The 22,267-nt window shown below is 41.8% G+C and overlaps 2 protein-coding genes across 3 annotated transcripts; one reads left to right on the forward strand and one right to left on the reverse strand.

Moving 5' to 3' along the window:
* Positions 1 to 2,534: 2,534 nt before the first annotated feature.
* On the forward strand, positions 2,535 to 4,643 carry gpr84 (G protein-coupled receptor 84). Its single transcript, XM_026308009.1, has 2 exons — positions 2,535 to 2,681; positions 3,215 to 4,643. Exon 2 carries the CDS (start codon positions 3,219 to 3,221, stop codon positions 4,401 to 4,403), a length of 1,185 nt encoding a protein of 394 aa, XP_026163794.1. The 5' UTR covers positions 2,535 to 2,681; positions 3,215 to 3,218; the 3' UTR covers positions 4,404 to 4,643.
* Positions 4,644 to 7,743: 3,100 nt separating this feature from the next.
* stat2 (signal transducer and activator of transcription 2) lies at positions 7,744 to 17,376 on the reverse strand. 2 transcript variants are annotated; one of them, XM_026306715.2, is made up of 24 exons: positions 17,202 to 17,375; positions 16,707 to 16,837; positions 16,466 to 16,610; positions 16,181 to 16,276; positions 14,929 to 15,021; positions 14,745 to 14,823; positions 14,507 to 14,586; positions 14,234 to 14,385; positions 13,849 to 14,007; positions 13,666 to 13,755; positions 13,195 to 13,254; positions 13,075 to 13,095; positions 12,849 to 12,942; positions 12,677 to 12,724; positions 12,478 to 12,561; positions 12,062 to 12,160; positions 11,800 to 11,935; positions 11,348 to 11,400; positions 10,791 to 10,876; positions 10,529 to 10,665; positions 9,949 to 10,137; positions 9,617 to 9,671; positions 9,321 to 9,412; positions 7,744 to 8,619 (listed from the first exon to the last, which is right to left on the reverse strand). In XM_026306715.2, the coding sequence occupies exons 2-24, from the start codon at positions 16,835 to 16,837 to the stop codon at positions 8,396 to 8,398; spliced, it is 2,403 nt and encodes an 800-aa protein (XP_026162500.1). In that variant the 5' UTR covers positions 17,202 to 17,375; the 3' UTR covers positions 7,744 to 8,395. The 2 variants fall into 2 exon arrangements, with proteins under 2 accessions (XP_026162500.1, XP_026162501.1); XM_026306716.2 differs by lacking the exon at positions 9,321 to 9,412 and having other exon boundaries at positions 8,436 to 8,619; positions 17,202 to 17,376.
* Between the last annotated feature and the right edge of the window lie 4,891 nt (positions 17,377 to 22,267).

A 22,267-nucleotide genomic window follows, 5' to 3' on the forward strand; every position in this document is an offset into this window, starting at 1 on the left:
AAAAGAGGGAGGTTATAAAATGGAGGCCTACAACATTTCTGCAGAGAATGACACATAAATGTATGAAAAGACTGACATAGGTCATCCACTTTAAGGTGGGAAAGGTTTTTGTGCGGCCCATCTACATCCACACAGAGTTTCTGTCCACCAGCACACGTTTCTATAGATATTGCTGTGCTGTTCACCCAGCTTTAGAAATCCAAACAATTGCCAAATCACAATTGTTGTGTGACCTCACTTTCTCTTTCAATTTCCTCTTCTTGCATCTTATGGTCCTAGTTTCCAAAATGCATGTGTTTTTTCCTTCCAACAAATATCAGGCCCATACTGTAAACCAGTAAAGTGATTGCAAAGATGAGGCTTGACCCAAATACATATTTTTATTCCACTACATTTATTACATAACTTTAGTTACTAGTTCATCTTTAGAATCTGACATATAATACAAAATACAGTATAATCTTTAAACTTTACTGATCCTTATATGGAAATTCACCGGCTACCCAGCAGAATGTAAAATAACTCAAATTAAAAGCATGTATGTTAGAAAACGTGACGAACACAGTAATGAAACAATAAATATGATGCAATAAAAGCTACACTAATCTGAAATGTGCCATTGAACCCTTTTACTTCAGGTACTTTTGGCTGCTAATACTTTTGTACTTAAGTAAATACAGACTCAAACTTGCAACAGAGTATTATTACACTATTGGTATTTGAAGGTCCTCATTAATTCATTCACCACTGGCTGCGACCTAATTCTCAGCTGACACAAGCACACACCAAAGCTTTGTACCATAGTTGCAAACCACTTTCTCGGAAGCTGTTTCTGCAACTCAGAGCATAATAACCAAAAGCAGCACCACCAGAATTTCCATTCTGTCTTTTTCGAACAGCTAGAGAGAGGAACGAGCCGTTCTGAGAAGTTCCTGTTTCATAAACCAAAAGCTTTTCTGATAGACAGTCTGGTGGGAGACCATATACTGCAGTGCCCTAGATTAACCAAACATTTTTTCAATTAATGTGAAAACGAACATAAAACCAATGTAAATACTTGAACCTCTGCATAATATGTTGTCTCCTACTGGTCTTACTCAGCATGTATGCACCATTATTCTTAATTTAATATGTAAACCACAGAGGTCTATTATTATTATTTTCCTGTGTTACTTGGACAGAAATAATTTTACATCACACCATAATGCTAATGGTCTAGATTCACCTCTTCCTGTTACAGTATGTCCATATGCAAATGCAAAGGTTTAAAATTACTTCCTCTTAAAAGCATTTACTCTCACATCAACGTCTAGTAAGCATGAAAAAACATTTATTTAACAAGGGAAACCAAACTCAATTTAAGTTGATTTCTTCAGTGAAACCTCAGTTAAAGTGAAAGCACCACTGAGAACCTAAAGATAGTCACAATTAACTATGAACAGAAGGAAAAGTATTGTATCTTTGTCTTTATGCAAATTACAAATATTTACAATGGTAAGCAATGTTTTCTCATTTACCCCACACTGCAAATTTCAGCATTCTAACAGTTTCAAGACTACAGCAGCACTGATCTACCGAGGCCAAGTCCAGCTCTGTTTGGATTAGAAGCTGATTAATCAACTGATTAATTTTTGCCATTTTTAAAATAATCGGCAGCTGCCGATGGCTGAGCATATTTAGCCAATTAACAGGCAGGCTCATGTGTAGGCAGCCAACATTGTTGAGACTGCCCCGTGTCAGTCAAAGTGCCTTCCTACCAGACCTCAGTCTGTTGTCAAGTGGAGGCTAACTAACGTTTGGAAAAGTGAAAAGTACGATGTGGGAGAAAACTCACCTCTTTTTTATGTACAAACCAGAATAGAGAACCGACTAATGGGGCAGCTGTGGCTCAGGAGGTCGAGCAGGTCGACCGTGAATCTGGGGTTGGTGGTTTGATGCCCAGTGCTTGTTCCACTGGTGCATGGGTGAATGGACAAATAGTGTAAAAAGCACTTTGAGTACATTTGAATGTAGAAAAGTACTTTACAAGTATAAGACTATTTACCATTTAATTGGATTCGCCAGTTGGAACAAGAAGTCTCTGTAAACAATAGTTTTATGAATATTTTTCAAGGATGCTACATTTGTTCTACTTGTTTATTATTATTTAAAGCAGTAGATATTTAATGATTTGGATATGAAATGTTACCTTTAGACAAAAAATGTGAATAACCTCAGGCTACTTGGTGGGGAGCCTTCAACCAGCTATAGCTCGGGTAGGGACTTTATCAAAACCTGATAAAGTCAGACCAACATATTATCCAAAATAAAATAAAATAAAACCCCAACAATTTCAACTAGTATGGACATACCCTCCCTAGTGATAAGTAACTTTTAAGATGTGTGAAAACATCTCTAGTAGTAACTAGTAAAACACATTTTGCTAACGATACATTTTTAAAAAAATATTCAGCTATTCTATTTTCAATATTTGTTCAAAAGCTCTGGATGAAATGCACAACTTCTCTCTTCCCGAGTTTAGACATGAAATGGAAACTCTGTCCCTGCGTAACAGAAGGTGCTTAAGCAACCCGGAGGTTGAAAATAAAATGCAACACAAGCAGGAAGTTAAGACATTCAGCGTGCCACACCACCTGAGAGCCACATCAACAATTACGACCACTGGCTAGAAATCTTCAGCTGTAAGTTGAGAAAAATTTAAAGTTAATTATAAATAATGTGTTTATATATTTGAGGGTTTTGTGATTTGTTCCGTATTAAATTCCATCTTTGTTTGCACTTTTTCACTAATTGAATCAAAATCAAAAATCTATAGACAAAATTCATCTCAGTGATGTCAACATATTTTAAAAAAGATATAAAGACACATCTGAACTTTTGAGTCAATGTTACAGGAAAGGCTATTCTTTTGAGTCCAACCTGTACATAAAACCTGTTTGATTCATTCTTTATTTACATTTAATGGCTAATGATGGAGGTATAATTCATGCTTGCTGGATAATGAATCAGGCATCAGAGCTACAACATCTGTAAACGAAAAAAGAATAACACGATAAAGCTCACAAAAATACTTTATAACTATAAATAACAAAGGCTATAAATGTTTGAGTCAGTGACAGGATGTGGTGAAGTAGACCACGTCTGAACCACTTGCTCTAATTTTACTTTCTGTGAACACATCAGAGAGAAGTTAACCTTTTTCCTGTTGCTTCAGGCTGATGAACCTCACAAACCAAACAGAGGATGACCTCTTCTCCTGCTACAGTCCTTCAGTTGTAGGCTACCGGTACTTTGCTGTGCTGTGGGGATGTGCTGTGACCATCGTTGGTACGATGGGAAACCTGATGACCATATTAGCCTTTGCCTTAGACCCACGGCTGAGGACCCGCTTCAATGTGCTCATCATCAACCTGGCTGTAGCTGATCTGCTGTACTGCACTATACTGCAGCCCATCTCAGTTGACTCCTATCTACACCTCAGATGGCGCAGTGGTCAGGTCTGGTGCAGCATTTTTGGCCTGCTCCTCTTCCTCTCCAACTCTGTCTCCATCATCACCCTCTGCCTGGTAGCAGTGAGCAGATATCTTCTGGTTGCAAAACGGGCTGTGTTTGAACGAGTCTTCTCTAACCTTGGTCTTACTTTACTCGTGATCTCATCATGGGGACTGGGCCTGGCCAGCTTCGGACCACTCTGGCGTGTTTACGTGTTCGTGCCACAGGTGTGCACTTGCAGTTTCCACCGTACGAGGGGTCGACCCTACACGACCATCCTGCTCTTCTCCTACTTTTTTGTCGGCCTGGGCTGTGTTGGCGCATTCTATCTGCTCATTTACAAACGTGTCCAGATTGCCTCTCAGGCTCTGCTTCGCTACAGGCTCAGCCGCCGGTCATCCAAGAAAAATCCAGCTCCTTCAGTTCAAGAGACAGATGACAGTGGTGTAGAGAGTGGCGCAGCCAACACATGTAGCTGTGAGATGAGCAGCCAGGCGGATTTATCCCAACATAAAGATGAACCTTCACAGAGCTCAGCCAAGGCCCTAAATCCACCAACAGCCAACAAATCAAAAGCTCCCACCAACGCAGCACCCTCCTCCCAATCAGCAACTTCAGGAGATGATGGCGAATTTAAGCGTGTGACACGCATGTGCTTCACTGTTTTTCTGTGCTTCGTGTTCTGCTTTGTCCCCTTCATGTTGCTCAACATAGCTGACAAAGAGAACCGCGCCCCACAGGTGCTGCACATGCTGTGCGCAAACCTCACCTGGCTCAACAGCTGTATCAACCCCGTTCTCTATGCCGTCATGAACAGACAGTTTCGACAAGCTTATCACGTGCTGCTCACCAAAGCTGCCACACCCTTCGCATGCATCTGGACCCGGTGGCAGAAAGTCTTCACTACCTAAAATGTAAAAGTGCCTTACATTAGACCAGCAGGACATTATTGTTGTGAATCATTTACATTCAGACTCAGTGACCCTTAATGATGGAGTTAAGCAGGGTCTTACCTCTCATATAGTGATTTAAATTCATGTTTTAATCTACTGTTGTTTGATTTTACAATATGTGCAATGTATGCATGTACAAGATATATGCCTTTATCTTATGTATGTAATAAATTTTGTAACAGATATTCCACAGTTGCATTCAGGATTTTAAGCAACAACTAATCTTCACACCATCGTCACTTCTACTTTCCTACTTCTCTGTTACATCATTTAAAAAACCACCAGTTACAAAATCAGAGCAGGATATTCCTATCCAACAAAACGTGACTTATTTCCATAGGTGCTGATCACTCATACCCATCTCAACTCTGTATTGTTTATTACTGTGCATCCACACAGAACATGACTAATGATAAAAATATGTGTTACGTAAGGAATATCCACACACACCCACAATTTATCAGCTGCTGCAAGTTCAGATTAATGAAACAGCAAGCCAAACTAGCTGCCCTTTGAGATCATAACCAGGGTTTCATTTCACAACAGCCACCCCTGCAGTTGGACATATACAGTGGGTACGGAAAGTATTCAGACCCCTTTAAATTTTTCACTCTTTGTGTCATTGCAGCCATTTGCCAAAATCAAAAAAGTTCATTTTATTTCTCATTAATGTACACTCAGCACCCCATCTTGACAGAAAAAAAACAGAAACGTAGAAATTTTTGCAAATTTATTAAAAAAGAAAAACTGAAATATCACATGGTCATAAGTATTCAGACCCTGTGCTCAGTATTGAGTAGAAGCACCCTTTTGAGCTAGTACAGCCATGAGTCTTCTTGGGAATGATGCAACAAGTTTTTCACACCTGGATTTGGGGATCCTCTGCCATTCTTCCTTGCAGATCCTCTCCAGTTCTGTCAGGTTGGATGGTGAACGTTGGTGGACAGCCATTTTCAGGTCTCTCCAGAGATGCTCAATTGGGTTTAGGTCAGGGCTCTGGCTGGACCAGTCAAGAACGGTCACAGAGTTGTTCCGAAGCCACTCCTTTGTTATTTTAGCTGTGTGCTTAGGGTCATTGTCCTGTTGAAAGGTGAACCTTCGGCCCAGTCTGAGGTCCTGAGCACTCTGGAAGAGGTTTTCTTCCAGGATATCTCTGTACTTGGCCGCATTCATCTTTCCTTCAATTACAACCAGTTGTCCTGTCCCTGCAGCTGAAAAACACCCCCACAACATGATGCTCCCACCACCATGTTTCACTGTAGGGATTGTATTGGGCAGGTGATGAGCAGTGCCTGGTTTTCTCCACACATACCGCTTAGAATTAACGCCAAAAAGTTCAATCTTGGTCTCATCAGACCAGAGAATCTTATTTCTCATGGTCTGGGAGTCCTTCATGTGTTTTTTGGCAAACTCTATGTGAGCTTTCATGTGTCTTGCACTGAGGAGAGGCTTCCGTCGGGCCACTCTGCCATAAAGCCCCGACTGGTGGAGGGCTGCAGTGATAGTTGACTTTGTGGAACTTTCTCCCTTCTCCCTACTGCATCTCTGGAGCTCAGCCACAGTGATCTTTGGGTTCTTCTTTACCTCTCTCACCAAGGCTCTTCTCCCACGATTGCTCAGTTTGGCTGGACGGCCAGGTCTAGGAAGAGTTCTGGTCGTCCCAAACTTTTTCCATTTGAGGATTATGGAGGCCACTGTGCTCTTAGGAACCTTGAGTGCTGCAGAAATTCTTTTGTAACCTTGGCCAGATCTGTGCCTTGCCACAATTCTGTCTCTGAGCTCCTTGGGCAGTTCCTTCGACCTCATGATTCTCATTTGCTCTGACATGCACTGTGAGCTGTAAGGTCTTATATAGACAGGTGTGTGCCTTTCCTAATCAAGTCCAATCAGTTTAATTAAACACAGCTGGACTCCAATGAAGGAGCAGAACCATCTCAAGGAGGATCAGAAGAAATGGACAGCATGTGAGTTAAATATGAGTGTCACTGCAAAGGGTCTGAATACTTATGACCATGTGATATTTCAGTTTTTCTTTTTTAATAAATTTGCAAAAATTTCTACATTTCTGGTTTTTTCTGTCAAGATGGGGTGCTGAGTGTACATTAATGAGAAATAAAATGAACTTTTTTGATTTTGGACAATGGCTGCAATGACACAAAGAGTGAAAAATTTAAAGGGGTCTGAATACTTTCCGTACCCACTGTACGTAGGACCTAAACAGCCCAGTATGCCCTGATCAGATCTGTTGGAGCTCCCATCTCTCATCAGCATCTAGTCATTTCCTGATTCAATGAAAGATGAGTGATTCTCAAAGACCAGGAGCTGGAGCACATCCAGAGCCGCTCTCTCAAAACAAAGAACTATTTTCCACACAACGAGAAATAAAATATAAAACAAATAGCAGTTCATTTCTATGCATCTTAGTGAGAACTTTTGGTTGAGAGAGGTAATTATAAAAAGTAAACTATAGATCATCTATAATCTATTCTGCAATCTCACCACTAGAGGCTGCTAAATCTTTCACATTTCAAACATTGCACCTTTAAAGGAGAATTAAATTGACCTTTTTTATTGTGGAGGACCAACAACGTGTTGGACACACGGGTCTCTTTGGGCCCTATTGAAGCTGCAGCTGCAATACTTGATCAATTCATCCATAACAGGCAATTAACTGGGAACTAAAACTCAAAAACATCTCTTTTAAGATGCGAGGGGAATTATAAATGATTCATTTGGATTGTTAAACTCCTAATAATTAACGTTCATTACCTAAAACTGTATTAATCTGCAGTAAAATAATATTAGTGGTACCGTTAGCCTACACTGCTAACAGCTAAAACATTAGCCTGCTACCAATCCAAATTATTGATAGTCTAAAATAAAAGCTGCTCTGTTCGACTATTTGACAGTAAATCTAAACACGTTAAAACCAACAATACCAGACGTAACTAGCTACATAAAATTTACCGTCAAATAAATAGTTAAATAACATGACAGCTAGCGCTAGCTGTTAGCTAAACATGCAGCTGAATGCGGAGCAGGGTTAATATTTTGGGTCTGGTCACCTGGCGAAAAAACAGAACAAAAACAGTTTCACTTACTTTTTAACTCCTGTTTTGTGTCCGATCACTCCTGAGAAAAAGTCCTGGGCCTTCAGCCTGTTATCAGGTCTGGTCCTAGCTAGCTAGCTCGCTAGCTAAGTTAGCAGGCACCAGCTAGCTCACCTCACGTGTATTAACTTACTACTTTACTCGGACTAAAGTTATCTGCCATCTGTTGACTAAAGACTGATTCAAACTTTAAACCTATAATAATAGTTTATTGTAACGTTTGATGTGAATGTGCAGATGAACATAAAAGCAAACTTATACTGGGCTAAACGTCAATGTATCACATGTTTATATGCTGCAGCTTGGACCAACCAGAGAAACAATAATTTATGTGCAGTTTACACCACAATACCTCATATACTGTAAACATCTTCCCTACCGCTTACATGGTCAGTCTTATGACATTTCATTTTCATCTGTTCTTAAAATAACAAGGCTCAAAATATACACAGGCATTATTAATGTAAGACAGTTGAGGGGTCCATTGGTGTCTGCGACCCTAATGAAATCCAAATCCAACTCACTGCATAAATTAAATTAAATCCTTATTTGTGTCTCGTTTTTAACCAAACTGAACATGGGAAAAGTGACATTATAAAGGCCATATTCGAATGATTTAAAGGTTGACACAAGCACTGAATGCTGGATTAAAAACCAGTCTTTAAGACTCAATATCACGATTTTCAAATGGGCTTTCAAGTATTTCATATGAAAACAGCACTATAAAAGTAAAATATAACAATGGATATGCAAAGTACACTACAGTTGTGAGGATGCTGTGCTATCAGTAGCTAGGATTAAAGCTGACTAGTGGTTTGGTTAAATGTACACAAGAGATGCTTATGGGAAAACGCCTCCACAGGATTGCTGTGGCAGGCAATTAAATTCTTGAAGACTGAAATCAGGAAGCCCCTGTTCATCCTCCAACAAGTCAAACTCCAAGAGGTTGGGGTTGTTGAGATACATCAGTAAATCCTGTGGAGCTGCAGCAGGTTCAGACAACATGGGATCACAGTCATTGAATTCCAGAGGTGGACCCAGTAGATGAGGATCCTCGTCTTGTTCTGAAAGGAATAAAAGAAAGGCTCTCACTTTTATTTCAAGTACTGCTCGACTTTTATTTCAAGCACTGCTCGACTAACAGTTGAGCTCAATATAACTGAAAAAGAACAAAATTATTTCCCAGAACATTTCCATGGGCCTTACCAAGCCATGCAAATGTATAATCAATGGACAGGAATTTAATCACTGTAAGAAGAAATGTTTACTGCTCCCGCTGTTACCCCTGTTGATAATTCTAATTATGACATTATGAATTCCAATATTGGCTAATTATCTTTGATTTCCATCGATGATAATCAGTTGCAGTTTGATTATAACAGTATTTTTTAATTTAGAGTCTTCTAATTGACTTTGGTAGTTACATTGAGCAAACTGTTCAAGTGTTTCAAGCATCAGAATGTAGGTCAGTGAAGCTTTAGAATTTAAAGTGTTAGTAGCAGTTTTGCTCAACCCAATCATCTCCACCACGTGTTAGAATTCATGTTCAGTAGTATGCGTGCAGTAGCAGCAGCCGACAGCCCCACTGGACATAAGCGAGAAGTTCAACAATTATTTCAGTAGCTGTATCTACTTTATCTAGAAGCATGTTCCCCTTTGATTTTTTGCACAAGTCGATGGCAACCCAGAGTTATGCGACGAAAGTGAGCTATACGTCTGACATGGTTTTTAACTAGATGGGACAGCAAGGAGAGCCATGACTCACCAGCTGCCTCTCCATACAGGGCTTTCACTGGCTCCAGGCTTTCACCCTGTGCCATGACAGAGGGCATGGGTGACCTAGCCTCCAGTGTGTTCCTACATGACCAATGACAAACAGTCATTACAACCAGTAGCTCATGACATAAAAAAGGTCATGGGTACACTACTTCTAAGATGAAGTACGTGCATTGGTAGTTGTTTCTGTTTAAATAACACATTTAGAATATAAGGGTTGCTTCTGTTTCAGTTCAAAGAAAAAGACTATTTAATCAGCCCAGAAACCCGTAATAATATACTTACTCCTTTGAAACAAACACCAGCTTGGTTTTGATGTACTTCATGTAAGGACTGTCAACTGAAAGAGAATTTGTTTAGACGTGATTTGTCACATTCATTCACATCAGTACAATTAGAATGTCATTTTACCTATGACTACTGCAGGACAAAATATGTAAATTGGGATTTTGGGTGGGTTTCTTTTCCAAAAATATTCACATATTTTTCACGCACTGTCACCTCACACAAGTTCTGAGTTTCCTGTGTCCCGTTGTAGGATAAGCAGTATACACAATGAATGGCTGAATCTTTGTGGCAAGTCAAAAGCATTTGCAAAAAGTATTTGGTGCCTTTACCTCCAGTCTTCTCAGAGTAGTATTTTCCAAAAGCTTCGTCTCTCGGGATGTCAGGATACAAGTAAAGCAGAGGATTTTCTGGGATATTTTCAGTTTCTAAGATCTGGAAATTCCTGATGATTTCATGTAAGGGAATCTGGGTAAGGTCAACTTTGGTGAAGGGCTGGACTGTATTTACATGAGGTTCACCTAAAGTAAGACAGAAGATCATACACAGAAAAAAAGTTAGTTTGACTATTATTTTTATTTATTTTGCCGTTATTTTATCAGGAAGCCCCATTGATATTGGAGGTCTCTTTTGCAAGGGAGGCCTGGCCCAGATAGCAGCCACACAAAGTCTGACAAAGACAACAATAATAAAACAACAGCTATTCATACACAATTGCTTCTCAAGAAAAGCAGCAACATTTCTCCCTTACTGCACCTATATGATACTGATATGATATAATAGTGTGTTTTTTTTGGAGATTATTACATTACCATGGTGTGTATTATGAAAGGAAGCTTGTTTGTATTTCTTTCTACCATGGAACATTGAGAAAAAAAAGATTGGATAATTATGCAATAAAAAATGTGTTACCAGTCATGGTATATTCCACCCAGGAGAAGGTGATTCCTCCAATGACACTTTCACTGAAGCGCAGCAAAAATGTGCCTCTTCGTTTCTTCTTCAGCAGGGACTTCTCTTTCCCTTTGGTCACAAAACCCACGATGAGGCTACAGCACAGATAAAGAAAAAAAACTTATTCAAACAAGAAATGTCTCCCATTTGCCATGAGTTATAGACATGAATAAAACTGCTCTGTATCAAACCTAGATTTAATTGTGTTCAGCAAACATACCCTTCCCTCCATTGGTCTTCAAGGTATGTTTTCACCATTGTCAAGATCCCATCAAACCACACCCAGAAAGTCTCAGGGGCATTTTCCTATGAAAAAAAAAAAAAAGTCAAGAATAAACAGACAACATTAGGGTTTTATTGACATTGCTAACAGTTATATGAGGCTTTGAATGTAAGGCTCATAAAAAATAAAGCCAAAGATGGATAAAGGTTGAGGTGCACAGTTTGCTCCTTATCAGTTAGTGAATTAAACATGAAGATGTTTGTTATTAATATGGATGTTATATACATATTATATCAATCATTTTGTTAACATGCTGATGTACTTCACTTAGTTTACTATGCTTTATACTTTAGATATACTGACAGGTGGCAGATGTGCATATTAGCACTAAACACAGAGTAGACAATGAGAATGTCTTTAGTTTTGCAGGAACTTGGTCACAAATCTAAATATTTGGCAAACTGACAAAGCAGAGGAATGGCAAACTCTAGACATTTGCAGGTTCATCTCTCAAGTCATGTTGAAAAATATTTTCTAGGATTCATTTTTCTTACCTTGCTAAATTTTGACCAAGCTACTTTGCAGGAATCATAGTTCTGCTGCTTTCCTGGTGGGATAATGAATAAATCATGCATTATTCACTCCCTGATATCAATATAAATAAAACATGCTTACAACCCATGAAGAATTTTGAATTATTGTACAATCCTTGTCATAATATGACAAAACACTGAACTGTACACAAAACCAGCTGTAATTCCAGTTCAATATATGATAAAATGTGCCAGGAAATTGATGAGCCTCAATAATGAATTAGGCCCAAGACACGGAGAAATCTCTACTGCATGATCCAGAGTCGCAGAACCCCAAATTCACATTGAATTTTAGCATCTTGTGTCAAATTCAGTCCAGGGTATTCTGCTGGTGTAATATTTGGCTCACAGAAAAATGACACCAGCCCAAAACAACAAAAAGAAAATACAACTGAAGCAGAAACAGGATTTACCAAAGAGTTTGTGTGCGATCATTTCCAGCTGAGCATCGTTCAGACCACGTTTGGTGGCAGAGAGAAACTGCCAGCTCAACATTTCTCCAAATTTTGGCCACGGGGCAGCAGGAGTGTTGGCAAAGAACATGACATCCTAGAGGAACAGACGTATTTAAACAATATATAGAAAATTCATTTATACTGGCTTTTAAATGAATAATAGCACAGGCAAACTGCAAGATGCTGAATGGTGTGTGTGTTTGTGACGGCCATCTCTCACCTTGGTGTCCTGACTCAGCATACTGAACCAGAGAACAGATGCCCAGGCGCTCTGCTGCTGGCTGGAATTAGAGATGATGACCACTGGGAGGGAGGAGGCCTAGGTTGAGTGCCAGGGAAAAATAACTTTGATTTAGATCATAATTCCATAATAAAAGCAATTAATATAATGTAATCCCTAAAGTTTATACACAACAGGTTAGTGTAGTTTTTACAAAACCAGCCGTACAGCGCCTCCTGTCCCCAAAACAAAAATATGGAAGCAGTACGTGCCGTGACTGTTTTGTCTTGTGTGAAACTATTGTGGGCTTATCCATGTTTACTTACACACACACACACACACACACACACACACACACACACACACACACACACACACACACACACACAAGAAAAAACAAAAGACAAAAACTCCACCTGCAGCTCAACTGACAAGCCCTTCAGCTCAAACACAGTGTCAAAGTTGATGGTGTGCAGCTCCTCTGTAACACTGAGAGAAATCTATTGACACCAAAACACACAGAGATCATTATTTTGTTCTCATATTTCTGAACTATGAATTACTCAGTTACACAGTACAAAGATAGTGTTTTCAGGAAAGTTAAAGTCAACTCACATCACTGCCTCCTTTGCTGCCTCCTCCTGACTTCTGCTCCTTCAGACTCTGCAGATAATTATTATTACACAGAATCAGTCTAACACAACACAACCTTATTTTAAAGTCTTTTCATTTATTTATTCCATCAGTTTTCAGGAAATATTAACCTTTTGAAGTCGTTATCACTCACCAGATGTCTGAAATCTGCAACCATGCCTCCGTTTTGGCTCTCTGCCATGTTCAAGGCCTTGGTTTTGGTCCCAAAAACATTAAAGCGCCTATATCTGTGAAGATACCATGTTTAATAAGAACACAAAAATTTCAGTTGTGATAATTTGATACAGTTCTTCTGGAAACACCGCTTGATATGGAGGCTTATATTAGACAAACACCAAAAAAAAAAAAAAAAAACTCACCCTTTGATCTGAGGAGCCTCCCTAGAAAAATTGAATGGGAAGAAAATAGAGCAGTTACCACAGGCTGCAGGTTTGTTCTGTGTGTAGCAAAAGCAACGCAAACCAAAGGAGGACTCTCACCTGTGCATGGACACGTTGACTTTCATGGAGTGGTTCAGTTCAGGAAACTTAACAAGAAGTCTAAAAATATTAAGGCAGGAGTCAGATTTTTGAACTACAAAATGTTAAGCCAATGAACAGAAAACATGAAAGATAGTAGCAACACTCTAAGGTTGCAGGATAATAAAAGGCATGGAGAAAAACACAAAATTATTCATGCCACTACAGACCAAGTAAACTAATTTTAGATAGCTCCACACTTCAATTCTCTGTTTGAGTTTGTATTGGCTAACGTGAGCAGTGATTTAAAATATCTTGACTATCACAAAATGAATGCAATATTCAATCATGAAAACTGATACACATTAACACATCACAATCGATGCGAAAGTAAAAAAAATGACCACTCAACACTTTCTGGAGTATATATAGATTATGTTACAAACATGTACTGAAGGTTAACATAAGGGTTGCTTGGAGTGTCATACTGACCTTGTCTTGACAGAGAACTGGACGTTGGTGCGGAGAACCAGGGGTCCTTTCCCTTGAGGCATCGATGGCTGAGTCTCAACCACAAAGGACCTTCAAGAAACAAGCACAATAATGTCAGTAAATTTCATGAAAAGTCATAAAAAAGCAACAGGGTGGAACAAAGTAATGTCCTGTAGGAGACACCTCTTGAGTAAGTCTTTCAGAAGAGTTTCTGCTTTCCTCTGCAGTATGGGATTCTGGCCCTTTATAGGGTCATTGTCATAGGACACCTTTCCTACCAGCTCCTCCAGCTTACTAAGGAACTCTCGCACTTGAATAAGACACAATGCCGCACAGGTGAACCTACAAAACAAGAGCAAAAAAAATACAAGCAATTACATTCACACTGGTCTATTGTTAAAACACCTACAAAAACACCATAGTAGTGATAATAGTATGGATGGGGATGGAGCAGGCTCAAGTTTCAGCCATATGACATTTTCTCAATTCTGTCCTGCTTTAGTTGTTTTGAGAAATTCTAAAAAAAAATGTTTTTTAAATAGTAAAACTAATGTGGAGATGAACATACCACTTCTCTAGCTGATCCAGGCAAACACTGTCTGGTGCACCAATGCAGGCTTTCTGCTGCCTCCTCTGCCAATCGACCAGCTCCTTCTCCACCAATATGTTTATCAAGTCATCGATTCTGTCCAGGAGCTTATTTAGGTCTGACAGTGTGCTCTGAGAAGGTAATTTTGGTGAAAATTGTAAAGAAAAAACAAAAAAACACAACATAAAGCATTACAAAAAGGACTAGCCTGAAAAGATGACGGTGTTATTTAAGAATATAACAACACTATACCTTTCTACACTCATTCAGTTTGTTGACAAGTAACTGAAGAATTTTGATTTGGTCTTTCTTCATGGCCTCATCTACTACAACTGTGTAACGGTTTCCACAGCAGGATCAGATTTTCCATGTAAGACAGAGCAAAACAAAAGAAAGGATGTAGCTGTGATTCACGTGTCACTTTATTACTCATCCCCAGAGGACATTATAACAGCATGTAAACACAATGAGAAAATTTTGGTCTCCCTACCTTCCATCTTGTGGGTTTGGTATTTAAAATCAAACTCATCTTGCTGCTCCTCCAGGCATATAATTGCATGCTCCATACACTACACCCCCCCCCAAAAAACACAGAGAACAAAAATAATAGCTGAACTGTAATATCCTTCAACTGTAAAGCACAACATAATGACATAAAACAATTTAATCTGCACCTGCACTTCATTCTTGAGCCCAGCCATTCTACGTTCAAGGTCCTGCTGGCTGCTTATCTCCATGGTTTCCTGCTCTACTCGCAAAAACTGGACCTGAGATAAGGGACATGGGGGAGGAGATACAGAAATTATGAGTCTTTCAAATGTCATACTGGGTATTCATTCTTACAAAGAACAAATTTGAATGAATGTGCCAGTTAAAGCATAACAGCTTGGTGGAAAATCTTAGCTTTTTCACCTACACCCACACTGACTCCTGCATTTTACGTTCAGTGCATGAGGGTCTTTCTAAATGAATGCAAATAAGTTTTTCAGAACAACTAAAAGCAGACAGAAAAGACTAAACTATTGGGTTTTAAAAATATAAACTTACATATGAAGTTATAGTACTGCATATCTTACACACAGTACACTCACTGCTTGGGGCTGACCACACAATCATCTATACAAAAAATGACCTAAACATTTTCCTGTAAAGTACCAGGGGCTATATTTGCAAAGCTTCCTAGTCCAAATCATTATGTTGTCCCACACCTGCTTCTTATCTTGTGCTGCAATGCTGGGGGCAAATTGGGGGCAAAAATCTTAAAAGTGTTTTATGCTTGTCAACTAATTTAGTTCTTCTGTCCAGCTGGGTTTTCTAGTTCCTTTACCTGATTCCATTGCTGTTTCCTTGTTCTCTATAATGCCAGACATGCCAATAGATGCCACTATTTAAATAAACTCATTAACTGATAACAGGTGAATAAAAATTTGAAAATATTAGCATGGTAAAAAAAACAACAACATAAGAACAAAAACAACTGTATAGACTGCATGTCAGCCTGTTTCCAAACATTAGCCTACTTTATACTGTATAGAATAGTATGTATAATAACACCATGTCTTAATAGAGACTACACTGTGTCCATAATATTCTCATTACCACTGTAAGTGCCTTTTTATAGCCCATAGCCTGTGATCCACCAATCATAGCCTTTAAAGCAGCTTCATCTCCTCACTGAGGTATAGATTGGTCTTCCTTTCTTGCTTGAGTTGCTCTGAGAGTGTTCCTAAATCAGTCCTAACCTATGAGTCCTTACTAGAAATATTTAAGGTAAGTCAGGTGCCCTTATATGGTCCCAGTTGTCATGTGCTCCAGTGTGTACCAGCTGTTGTGCCATTTGCTAAGCATGTACTTGTTTTGGTGTTTTGACAGGGTGTGCCCCATCTACAACGTGTGCCAATCATTTTTATCTCGTGCTTTCACAACCTGCTCAGCCAGATCAAAACTCTGCAGAATTTCCTTTTCCTTTTCAAGAAACCACAGAATTGTGCTTGCCAAGGCACATGGGTCATCCAGGTACCTCTGTCAGGGAACAGAAATCATGCAGAATTAGTGTTATTGACATTAATTCATTAAAATGATAACTGCAGCCATGAAAATAGTTTGAACTGATTTAACATGTCTTCTGTTTCACAGTAGATATTTCCAAAACGTCAAAACAAAGATGTAACTAGATTTTGCTTGGCATCATAAAAGAGAATTCAAACAAACCTGAAAGTTTTGTTTATAGCGTCTGATGTTGTGCTGCATTAAGAACGACTCCTCCTGGATAAATCGACTGTGTTGTATATCGAGGTTCTCCAGCAGAACCTGGAACAGTACCATAGCCAGATCATGATCTCGAGCTGCTCGCTGCCTGAAGAACAAACAAAAAGAAAGACACAACCACTTACAAGGTATTACAGATTGTATTTGATTGCTTAATAACTCTTTACTAATGCTGTTGTCTTACCACTCCTGCTTCTCTATCCAGGCTGACAGGTAGTGGCGAACATCCATGGGTAGAGCATCCCTGTCATAGAGCTCATGGAGCTGCTGTGTGTACCCAGCAGGCAGCTGCCTCAGTCGGTCCCACTGAGCCATCTAAGCCACACCAACATGCACAGAAACAGCAGACAACATTGTTTGTGTGTGTGTGTGTGTGTGTGTGTGGTCTGAGAGCCTGTACTAGTGTGTATCCCATTAATGTCACCACACAACTAACAGACATAACGTGGAAATGTAAATGTGTCTGGTTCACAGAGTCAACAGTTAAGTCTTAAACAAACAGATGAGCTGTGAGCTAATTAGCTAGTTAACGTTACTTACTGCACGACACGTTAATGGGTGCAAACTGTGTTTAACACAGATTCAGGACTGAGTGTACTTATTATTTTAGCTAAAGCGAATTTACGTCGACACCACTAACTGAGCTTGATCCGTGGGTTTAACACGTTTAGTTACTCACCTTGAGGTTAGTTTATGCTGTCAGTCTTCGTAGCTAACGTGCAATTTAAGGAAGCTGCATAGCTAGACGCTTGTTTCTATTCCTGGTTGTAGCCGCTGATAGACGGTGCTAAAACAAAACAAATACTAACAGTGTGCCCGTCTATTTCCTTCGTCTTTCTGCTTCGTTCTCACTTTCATTGGATATACAATTATCCCTCCCACCTAGTCTTTGACGGCTGAAGCTTGGGCGCCATTTTGGCTCTGATCTCTTCTATGTTAAAGGAGCCAAAGAGCCGAAATGTCGGCATGCGCACACACAGTTTCCTCGTTGTCTCGGAGCTAACAGCTGATTGGTTCGTCCGGACACAAACGGACCAACGCTATTGGCGCAGTCAGGTGTCAATCCACGCCGAGGGGCGTGGTCAGCAAAATAGAAACTTACGGCGTGTCGGAAATTTTTCCAAGAAATGACGTTGTGAAAGTGGCAAAACAAGCAAGTGGTGCGTGTATTCAAATACTTCAAAACCATTAACCCACAGGACTGGAGACTATTGATCCCCAGAAAGAATGCCATGAGCAGTCAATGGAAATGCACATTAGTGACTCATTCATTACAATCCAGAGATATTTGATATGTTGTTCTGCATTATGAGATGTTTTGATGCTAATAACAAATGCAGGACTTTCCCTCGGAGTATTTCTGTACACAGGGATCTTACCACTTCCACCAATAGATGTTTTAGTAACAAATGTCCTCCTTGTTACTAATTTAATGTTTTATAATTTATGATATTGTCACCCTCTTAAAATAATGGCCTAAGTCATATTTTCAAGTTTTTCAAAAAACCGAAAAAACTGAATCAGATATCCAGTATATTATATTTATTAATCATTTCACACAAAAAGGTTCTGACAACACATGGCTATTGACATGCAAATAATGCTGTCATTCAGTTATGTAACATAAGAGGATTAGATGATTTAGGCTAATTTATGAACCTGCCTTTGCAACTTAATTGTGAACCTGACTTTGGCCAAATTACTTCTGGAATAAATGACTTTGGTAAAACAGTGCACTTCTTTTTTTCCCACTACTGTGACAGACCATGGGGAAGTGTAAGCCATTTCTTCTTCTTCTTTTCCTTTCAGCTACTCCCTTCAGGGGTCACATGCACTACTCTTTCCCATAACTTCATTGTGTGACTCATCAGTTTTATTCCTCTGGAGTTTCCACAACTCTGCACGTCTCCCTTGTTCTTAAAGATGGGCACCAGAACACTTCTCCTCCATTCCTCAGGCATCCTCTCACTCTCCAAGATCTTGTTAAGTAGCCCAGTCAAAAACTCTACTGCCACCTCTCCTAAACACTTCCATACCTCCACAGGTATGTCATCAGGACCAACTGCCTTTCCACTCTTCGTCCTCTTCAACGTCTTCCTCACTTCATCCTTACTGATCTTTGCTACTTCCTGCTCCACAACAGTCACCTCTTCTACTCTGTGCTCTCTAACATTTTCCTCATTCAGCAGCTCTTCAAAGTATTCCTTCCATCTTTCCATCACACTTGTGGCACCTTGTCAACACATTTCCATCCCTGTCCTCAACCTGCTGCACATCCTTCCCATCTCTGTTTCTCTGCCTCGCCAACCTGTACAAATCCACCTCTCCCTCCTCAGTGTCCAACCTATCATACAAATCCTCATATGCCCTTTGTTTGGCCTTTGCCACCTCTACCTTCACCTTACGCTGCATCTCCCTGTACTCCTGTCTGTTCTCTTCTGTCCTCTCAGTGTCCCACTTCTTCTTAGCTAACCTTTTCCTCTTAACACACTTCTGAACTTCCTCATTCCACCACCAAGTCTCCGTAATCTGCTTTCCTCTTTCCTCTTCTCTCTTTGCCTATGAACACGCCTCCCTCCTCTCCTTCTTCGACCAACAGTAGTCCAATTTCCACTGGCACCCTGTAGGTCAACAGCACCAGTGGCCGATCTGGTATGGAAGTCATATTTGTGATTTGCATGTTTGATTTGGCTGAAATGTTACGTCGGATGCCCTTCCTGACACAACCCTCTGCATTTACCTGGACTTGGGACTGGCACATGAAGACACTGGATTGTGCCCCCCTGTGGTTGCATTAAGAAGGTGACGATACATAACTTTATTTACAATTTATGTTTAAATTGATATTAATCAATTGAATATAAAATGAGGGTATACAAAGTAACTATTAGGTAGTGGAGCAGAAGAAACCCTCTGAAGGAAAAGGTAGAGCACAAGTGCCAAAAAAATAACATGAGCAAAATATAATTTGTTAAACACTATTATTTGTGATTTTACAATAGTTATCTACAAGTTTCAAATAAACAATTTCTTCTGTCTACTGAAAGAGCATGGATTTACCGTGAAATAATAAACTATTATTTATTCCATCAGCAGGCACAACCTGCCTCATTTCATTAATACTAAAATGAGATTTCAGGGATGCTGATTTTATTCTGTTTTTCACTTCAGGATCTCACCACTAGAGGTCACACATGACACATTTTTATAAAAACGAGCAATGAGTTTGGATTTTGATTAAAGGAAAATAAAACGAAAATATGCCAAGCAGAAATGTGTCATCTGAGCTGCAGAGTGGATTGTGTAAACCCAGAGACCCTGATATCAAATTTCTGCTCTACAATGTAACATGACAAACATAAGGATCATTGTTTGTCCAAATGTTATGTTTATTGTATTTATTATTATTATGTTTTATTAGGGAGAGTGTCCTGACGTTCTGGCTACAGTTCAGTCTGAGTGCAGTGTCAGCTACAGAGCCCAGAATAAAAACAAAACCTATATCCAGTCTACAGTTTCACCATGCTGGAGTTGAAGCCCTATCACTGCTTAAACACACAAAGGTGTTGACATTTCTTTACTTGCACCCACTGTACCTGGAGGCTCTGCAGGCCTGGTCAGTCAGGTCGGAAAAACTTGCCCCTGCCTGCCTTTAATATGATAAACTGATATATAGATGTGAAAACCAGAGAAAGAGGTTTAAAACAGGTTATTCTCTTCCAAAATAATGAGACAGGTCATCCAAAGTGTTGTAACTTCTGGGAACTATTGCTTTTTACTGCAGTACTAGGAAGCTGTGTGTTCTGTGCTGGGATTATCTGATTAAACAAAAACCAGTTTGTTCCCTAACCCTTCCCATTACATTTAGAGATCAACTACTGTCACGAACGTGTGGGTGGTGTGGTGAGAAGGAGGAGAGGTGAGGACCCAAATGCAGGACAACTGAGGCGTTTATTCTTTCCCGGGATTTCCAGGACGAACACAAACCACAAAACCAAAAACCGAATGGAACGGTAACTCGAAAGACCGAGTGAAACGGTCACTACACAAACACTACAAGGGGCATCCACAGTATCCAACTAAATGCAACTAATGCTTCAGCGACTAAACAAAGGGACAAGGGAGGTATAAATAGGGAGAACACAAAAGGTGATAGAACACAGGTGAACATAACGGGGACAGGTGAAGCTCATAAACACAAATTACCAACATAAAGCTGCCAGAGACCAGAACAGGGGGAAACAGGAAAGCCACACAAAATAAGAGTCCTCTGGCAGGAAGTCCCCAGAGGGACTCATGACAGGACCCCCCCCTCAAGGCCGGATTCCAGACGGCCCACGAGTTCCACCCAAAGTCCAGGGTGGGAGGGTGGGAACACAGTTTATGACCCCTGACAGGGGCACACAAAGTCTGAGGCCGTTCCGGCGGACGGCCTTTTTGGCAGGCGAAGATTCGGAGCCGTTCGGGAGGACGGCTCCGCAGTCAAGCATGGGTCCGAGGCCGTTCGGGAGGACGGCCTCTGAGACGGGCGAAGGTCCGGGGCCGTTCGGGAGGACGACCTCGCAGGCAAGCGTGGGTCCGAAGCCGTTCGGGAGGACGGCCTCGCAGGCAAGCGTGGGTCCGAAGCCGTTCGGGAGGACGGCCTCTGAGACAGGCGAGGGTCCGGGGCCGTTCGGGAGGACGGCCTCTGAGACAGGCGAGGGTCCGGGGCCGTTCGGGAGGACGGCCTCTGAGACAGGCGAGGGTCCGGGGCCGTTCGGGAGGACGGCCTCTGAGACAGGCGAGGGTCCGGGGCCGTTCGGGAGGACGGCCTCTGAGACAGGCGAGGGTCCGGGGCCGTTCGGGAGACTTAGGTAGCCACTGCATTGGCGGCAACGGCTCCGGGGACTCTGGAGATGGCGGCCGAGGAGATGCAGGGGATGCTGAGACGGCCGAGGAGATGCAGGGGATGCTGAGACGGCCGGGGAGGCTGCTGCTGAGACGGCCGGGGAGGCTGCTGCTGAGACGGCCGGGGAGGCTGCTGCTGAGACGGCCGGGGAGGCTGCTGCTGAGACGGCCGGGGAGGCTGCTGCTGAGACGGCCGGGGAGGCTGCTGCTGAGACGGCCGGGGAGGCTGCTGCTGAGACGGCCGGGGAGGCTGCTGCTGAGACGGCCGGGGAGGCTGCTGCTGAGACGGCCGGGGAGGCTGCTGCTGAGACGGCCGGGGAGGCTGCTGCTGAGACGGCCGGGGAGGCTGCTGTGGCTCGTGCTGCTGAGACGGCCGGGGAAGCTGCTGTGGCTCGTGCTGCTGAGACGGCCGGGGAAGCTGCTGTGGCTCGGGAGACTGGGGCAGCGGCTGCTGCTGCACTGGAGACGGAGGCAGCGGCTGCTGCGGCTCAGGATCATCTGCTGGGAGCGGAGGCGGGTCCGGGAACTCTAACCCATCCGGAGGTCCTGGCCACTCCAACGACTCTGGAGGTTCGGGCCAATCCGCCGGCCACAGAGGTTCGGGCCACGGTAGCAGTTCTGGCCACGGTGGTGCTAGTGGCTGGGACTCGACGTGGGCGCCCCGCACACGACACCGAGGCGCGGGGATTGGCCTGAGAGGAGCGGGCTGAGCCTCGGCGCGTGTGGCTTGGCTGCGGCGCCGAGGCACTGGGAACGAGGGCAGCGGCTGCTGCGGCACCGGGGACGAAGGCAGCGGCTGCTGCGGCTCTGGATCCTCCGGAGACGGCTGCTGCTGCTGCGGCGGCTGCGGCTCGGGAT

Source organism: Mastacembelus armatus, chromosome 5, assembly GCF_900324485.2.
Source record: "Mastacembelus armatus chromosome 5, fMasArm1.2, whole genome shotgun sequence".
NCBI lineage: Eukaryota > Metazoa > Chordata > Actinopteri > Synbranchiformes > Mastacembelidae > Mastacembelus > Mastacembelus armatus.